The sequence below is a fragment of the Macrobrachium nipponense genome, chromosome 5 (genome assembly GCF_015104395.2).
Source record: "Macrobrachium nipponense isolate FS-2020 chromosome 5, ASM1510439v2, whole genome shotgun sequence".
NCBI classification, from domain to species: domain Eukaryota; kingdom Metazoa; phylum Arthropoda; class Malacostraca; order Decapoda; family Palaemonidae; genus Macrobrachium; species Macrobrachium nipponense.
The window spans coordinates 64,261,670-64,269,003 of NC_061107.1; the positions used below are offsets into that span (position 1 = coordinate 64,261,670).

Genomic DNA, 7,334 nt, shown 5'->3' on the forward strand with positions numbered 1-7,334 from the left:
TTGGCGACTCAACCACCACAACTCCCACAATTGGCTTCGAATGCAAACCCCTTCCAAAACACGATCCCTTCTCAGACTCACCTAAGCAGTAAAATTTAACAAAAGTGGAAAATTCCACATAATTAAACCAAAATGCTAGTAAAAAATATTACATGAAGGAGAAGGATGTAGTAAGAATGAAAAAATTGCAGAAAGAAGGAAAAGTTCTGACTAATTTAGTTGGATCAGCAACTGGGCCCCAAGGACCAGTGAGAGAGCAATCCCACCAGGCATCAGAGCCCAGCTGCTGGTCCCTAAGCCCCTACCCACGTCAAGGGGTCAGCATCTAGGGGGAAAATTCATTGATGGGGAAGACTTCGTTAGGTGGTAGATAGAGAGAGCATATTGTATATTTTTTTTGCAAATGGATCTGCATCCCTATCACTTGCAATGCCGATTGAATACTAACAAGATTTTGTAGGGTGTCATTTCAAACATACAAAACGACACCACCATGGCTTCCAATATTTAAATTATGAGTGATAGGATGTATACTCTCCTGGGCTGGGGCACATATTATTACCAATCATGGTCTCCTGCAGAGATATACAAACAGGAGACACCTCTGATATGAGCAGCCTTAGTTCTTCCCATTTAGCTCTTAATCCCTGACAGTTCCACTGGAGAAAATTAATGAATTTTACTTTCCTTTAGAGGCTGTTACATTAGAGCCCCATTTAAGAGCTTTCATCTTACAACCTTGCTCTTTTTTCCCGGAAGGAGACTGATTGTTTAAGGCTGCCTTCCTTTTTAGAGGGTTATTATCTCAGGAACAGCAGACAAAGCTGGTGTCGCCTGAAGATGGGTGTGAGGATTGGACATTGGTGCATCCTCCAAAGCACTTACAGCTGGTACAGCCTCCAGAGAGGCAGGAGTGCCAGGTATACCCGACACAGCCTCCACAGTGGCAGGACTACCAGAAATCACTGGTTCTGCTTCCATGGAAGCAAGGGTGCCAGAAACCACTGGCACTGCCTTCAAAGAGGTGGGAGTGCCAGAATCAACTGGCACCGCCTCCGAAGAGGCAGGAGCACCAGAAATCACTGGCGCGGCCTCCGAAGAGGCAGGAGCACCAGAAATTACTGGTGCAGCTCCGGAGAGGCAGGAGCACCAGCAATCACTGGTGCAGCCTCCGAAGAGGAAGGTGCGCCAGCAACAATTGGCGCTGCCTCCAAAGAGGCACGATTATGGGTCGTCACCAGTTTTTTATTTAAATTATCCTTGGTGACATTTAAATTTAAATTCATATTTCTTTTTCGGTTAGCAGCAACACTGGAAAAGGATATTCCTGGTCTAACGTAATGATTCAATACTCTCTCGTTTGCCTCCCTAAATGTGATACGTTCTGTTACCCTTGAAGTTTGACTTTCTTTTTCCATGATGTATACATCACAATTAAGTGAAGACGATGGATGATCGTCTCCACATTGTATACATCTGGCTTGTTTATTACATATGCCATGCTCCGGTTCACTGCATTTGACACAACTGGCAGGCTTGCCTTGCAGTTTCTGTCTACAGGACCCTAACATATGTCCAAACTCTTGACAATGTGGAAACATCTTGGTCTTGGGATATACTGTTTAATCTTAAATCGTAACAGGCTGCTTTTACTATAGTGGGCAATCGAGTAGAATTAAATGTAATAATTAAGTTGGGAAGTGGTACAAAAACTCCATTTACATTTTTCTGTATTCGCTCAACTTGTATTACACCTTGATCTTTTAATTCCTCTACAAATTTTTCTTCAGAGTTCTTCATCAGTTGGGGAGCATATATTCATTCCCTTGGAGTATTCCAAAAAGCATGTACTGCACATTGTACTTTGACTCCTCCAAGGGGTGATAATATTTTCAGTTTTTCAGTTTCTTTGGCTGAGGTAGATTCCACTGTCAGCTTTCCTCTACCTTCATAAGAAATCTTAGGCTCTCAGCCACAACTTCACAATATCTCGATATACATAAAAAATATCATAACTAGCTTCTGCCAGATTTAAAGTTAAATATTTGTCATAAGATTTTTCAAATATTCCCGTTCCAATTTTACATATATTACTGCTCAATTTCCCTTTACTCTGTACTGGAGCATAGGGTTTCAGTGTAATTACACTGGAAGGTTTTTTAGAATTTTCCAGAGGAAGGTTGTCAGGGTAGGTTCCTGCAGTCATTAACTGTGCCGATTCACCACCATCAAAGGGCCCAGGGGTACTTGTATCTTTATTTTTTGATTTCATAAAGGTATAGGTAAAGAAAAAGTAAAAAGATAAAAATAAAAAATAAAAAACAAACCTGAAAACCTTAAAGAGATATATGCCTTTCATGCAGTTTATTCTTCCACAAATGGAACAAGTGAGAACTGACTCCCAAATGTCTGTGTCCCTACCCTACCCCACAGGGAATGGCACAACATGATTAGAGTGGCCCAAGTGTAAGCCAAACCCACTTGATAGGACTGAGAGTATTACAAGAATACAGTCATCCCCACCCTAATCACATTATGGGCAAACTGGACAGAATGCCGAGAGTCCCATCCACAAAACTAGACCCCCCTGGAATCTGTGGTCCAGCCCCGCAAAATAGTTCCGCCTGATATCACTCAGGTCCGAACATTATCAGGCAGTAGATGGCCCTGCCACGGTTCCCACTATTTAGCTTCAGATATAAAACCCAGTTCCAGCTATGATATCTTTTCTGTTTAACAGGTCCAGTAAATTTCAGCAAAGGTGGAAAATTCCAACATTCAATCTAAAATGCTAGTAAGAAATGTAGTAAGAATGAAAAAATTGCAGAAAGATGGAAAAGTTCTGACTAATTTAGTTGGATCAGCAGCTGGGCCCCAAGGACCAGTGAGAAAGCAACCCACCAGGCATCACAGCCCAGCTGCTGGTCCCTAAGCCCCCTACCCACGCCTAGGAGTCAGCATCTAGGGGGACAGAACCAACCTGAAGACATTCCTCAGCTTCCATAAGTCAGAAAAAGACATCAAAGGAAAATCCTCAGGAAAAAAAACAAGTGAGACTATCTGATGAAATGATCGATTGAGATTGCTCGTGTCCGTGGACGAACAATGGAAGAGCTGCTGCAGTGTGATTTGTCCACCTTGTCCTATTTGTTTGATCAAGAAGGACTGATGACCAAACCTGTGAAGAGTTCACTGGTACAGGAACTAGAAGCTAAACTTAAAAAGAATCATGGAAGAGAGCTAGCGAAGGACTCAAAAATGCAGACAGTATGTTTAGTTGATGTAATGGCAAATATTCAAAAGGTAAAAACAAAAGACCTAAAGACATTTGGAGACTTCTGAGACCATTTTCTTAATTATGTCTCTGCAGTCGGACGAGGGGCTGACAGATCAGACTTGATCTTTGATTCCTATGTTGAGGGATCAATCAAAGACTCAGAGAGAAGGCGTCGTCGAGTGAAAGCACCCATCAAGATGATTATCATCAACTACAACACACCACTGCCAGTTGAGATGGACAGATTTTGGGCATCAAGCTGTAATAAGTTGAAACTTCAGATTCTTCTTCATGAGCACACAATAAAGCGCTGTATAAAGCAATCTTCCAAACTCCAAGTTGTAGCCAGTGGCTTTTCTGGGAACTCAGACGATGTTGCCTGCCTGTTGGTCCAGGATGGCTGTTCAGCAGAAATACCAGAACTTTGTCAAGATATTGTAGAGGATGATGCTCGCATAATCCCCCATGCAATGTATGCAGTAAAAAACGGAGCAAGGCGACTTATTCTCCTGTCAAATGACACCGATGTCTTCATACTTGTCATGCACTACTGGAAAGTCCTTCACTCTAATGGCCTAAGTGAAATGTGGCTCAGAGCTGGTGTTGGGGATCCTACGAGATACATTCCAGTTCACACCTTAGCATCAAGAGTCGGGGATAAGTTATGCCATGTGCTGCCACTTCTCCATATGTTAACTGGTTGCGACTACTCGAGCAAGGTGGGAACGAAACATGCAGCTCTCAATAATGTCGATCCTACCGAGTTCTTTAGTGATTTTGATTATGGTACAGGCTGCAGTGAGGCCATCGTGACATCCTGTGAGGGGTATCTCGTACACATCATCAAAAAGAACACTAATTGCAGGACAATGGATAGACTTCAAGACTATATGTACCATCACAGTAAAGGTATAGCTTTGGAGCAACTTCCCCCAACTAGCCATGCAGTACAGCAGCACATCCGGAGGGCATATTACTCAACCTACAACATGATGACCTTGTTGGCACCTTATAAACCGACAAAACTAGACCCTACTCTGTTTGGCTTCAAGGAAGCAGATGGAATTCTCGTGCCTGTGAAAGCCATCAGATCAATTACCTGAAGAATACATTTTATCTTTACTTGTGCTACAAATGGTATATATGACTCCGCAGCATCAATTACCAGAACTAAAAACATAACTAGAATAGTTTCTATGACCAAATTATTATCCTATAATGGAACATTCTTCGTGCATTCACTAAAATCTTCCCAATTGGCTTTATTAACATTAAATTTATTAAGTGTTCCAAAAATATTTGTCTGCTAGATCTTGTGAGCACAATGGCAAATCTATGTGAGAGTAACTTCTTGTTCGTTGATCAAAATGAGTTGGTTTGTCTTTATCTAATGGAGTTGATTATCTATAACAAAATCAAGTATGATGTTGCCTCTGGGGTTTGATTTTACATCATGCCATGATAAATGTCTTGCGTTGAAATCTCCTAGAAATAACATTGGTTGGGGAAGCTTCTTGACAAAGCCATTCAACTTTTCTAAATCTATATTATAATTTGGACTTGGATAAACAGAGCAAATTGTTATAATTTCCTCTAGTTGAATCTGACCTGCTAAGACATTTATATATTGTGAAAGGTACACCTTTTCTAATGAGAATCATATTACCTTGCCGATTAGCAGAGTGAGGTTGATAAGAGGTGTAAAATTTATTTGTAAAACTGGCGGAAATAGGTAAAAATGTTTCATTGAGACAGATAAAAAATTGGGCTATATTCATCAATTACTTTAAGTAACTCTGACTTGTTTTTGTTAATGCTTCTAATGTTCCATTGCAATATGAATAACGGAGTGTCCTTATTATTTTTAGAAGTGAATTTTACTTATTTTCTTCAGTCTTACGACCCTGAGCTGAGAGAACTGTGTCCACTTTAGTTTTTGAATTGGAAATTTTGATAATATTTTTGTTGCTGTACAACGGAATTTTGCTTCAATTACCTTTGCTATAATCTGGTAGCATAGCATAGTCTCGTACTAGTGACTTATATTGTTTTATGTTTGGTTTTCTTGTAGGTTCCTTAGATTTCTGTGAAACTATTTCAGATGAATAGTTTTCTGAAGGGTCTTCACTATTGGTGGTATAAACAATGGTTTCTTCTGAACTGGTAGTTTTCAGAGATTTACTATTTGGACTATGAAGGTTGTTCTCTTTCTTAGGTGAGGATGTTTCACTGTGTGTTCTAGGTCTCTTTCCTATCTCTGTTGGTCCATCTAGTTCTCTTAGCATTTCCTCAATTTCTTCAGTATTTTGTAGTTTGTTTTTGTCATGGATTATCCTTTGAAGAAAAATATTTTCTTCTTTCTTTTGGCATTTGTTAACAGAGATATCCTTTTGGCATTTGTTAACAGAGATATCCTTCTTTTGGCATTTGTTAACAGAAATATCTCATCTCTGTTCACCAAGATGATCATCTACTGCAAGGCTGGTCAGTACTTTGAACTTATTACTTATCTCCATGGTATTGTTTTTATCTGATTTTTCTACAGTTATTTCATTTCTGTTGTTAAAAGATTGGGTAGCTTGTGAGACATCATTGGATATCATTTTGCTTTGGTGTTTGTGTTTGAGTGTATCAGCAAATGTTTTGCAGGGAAACTGCATTCATTCTTTTCTCATGTCTTTCTTAGCCACCTAAACTGTTATACCAAACTTTCTTGATCTGGTAAGGGCTTCTTGGAAATATCTGAATTACACACATTCCCTTACATAAGCATGGTGGGAACCCTTACAGTTGAAGCATTTTTCAGGGTTGGTGCTTTCATTCATCACCACTATGCTCGAAGGAACCACATTCAAAGCATCTAGGCGAGCCCAAAGACTTACATCGTTTTGCTGTATGTTCAAATTTCAAGCAAATCTGACATTGCATAGGTTTTGGATGTTCTTCTTGAATTGCTATCCTTTTGTTTCCTATTTTCATATATGTTGGAATTGTTTGCTGTGAAAAAAAAATAATTTTAGCTATCTTCAGACTTCTTCGAGTTTTAACACTTTTTCTCTCATAAACAATAACTGATTTAACATTATGTTTTTGATCTTCCAGGACTTCTTTTATTTTCACATACAGATTCATTGGTGTCATTTTCAATTCTAAGTTTATCCAGCAACGTGGTTCCAATTCTAGTGTTATAATGGGCCTCATCAGAAACATTTGCATGGTGAATTCCAAGTTTTGTAGTTTCAAGTGGTTTTTTTATTCTTGTTCAGTCTTAGTCTTTACAATGATTTTGTTTTTTTCAACTGAGAATCGGGGATTGTCACAGCCAAGAATTTCCTTCAGTGACCGGTATATAACCAAATAACCAAGTCACTTAGAGGGGTTACGTCTTCACTTATTGTGAGTGTGATATACTGAGACCACACTGGAAGAGGAAAAATATCTTCATTTGTTATTTTTTTAATGTTCTTCTGTTTTGAGCTAGAGTGATTGGTACATATGGCTCTAAAGTGGTCATACTAGAGTTTTGGAGGGATTCCATTGCCAAGTCCTTTGAGGAAAGTATAGGGTCATCAGCAGAAATAGGGGGGGTTGCCATACAGCGTAAAAACTTGATTCATCCAGATATTCCCCATACCCACCATGGAGTCACACTTAGAGGACGGGTCATCCCTTTAATTAGGGTTGTCCTAGGGGTAATTACCAGATATACACCCTATCTCCAGTGAAAAGGCGTCATGATGTCTGTCGAGATCAGACCTGGCACTAAGGATAGGGTTTGACAATAAACTTTACCCTCGTTCGACCACATTAGATACTCGAGTTCTATGGGGGAGGTGGCATGCCATCCATCCTCACCCTCCTTCAGATCCCAAGAATAGGTCTAAATCATGTCCAAAACCAAGCCAAAAGTCATCAACATAAAATCCATACCTAATAGTGGGAGGAAGCGATGAAATGTTTTTAGTAAAAGGAAAAGGGCTACCTTATTTAGTTGGATCAACAGCTGGGCACCAAGGCCCAGCGGGAAAACAGTTCCCACCAGGCATCAGAGCCCAGC

The 7,334-nt window shown here is 39.9% G+C and overlaps 1 protein-coding gene across 1 annotated transcript; it reads right to left on the bottom strand.

The window, feature by feature from the left end:
• Window positions 1-789: 789 nt before the first annotated feature.
• LOC135215800 (cuticle protein 16.5-like) lies at window positions 790-2,990 on the bottom strand. Its single transcript, XM_064250752.1, has 2 exons — window positions 2,981-2,990; window positions 790-1,208 (listed from the first exon to the last, which is right to left on the bottom strand). The coding sequence occupies exons 1-2, from the start codon at window positions 2,988-2,990 to the stop codon at window positions 790-792; spliced, it is 429 nt and encodes a 142-aa protein (XP_064106822.1).
• Window positions 2,991-7,334: the final 4,344 nt, after the last annotated feature.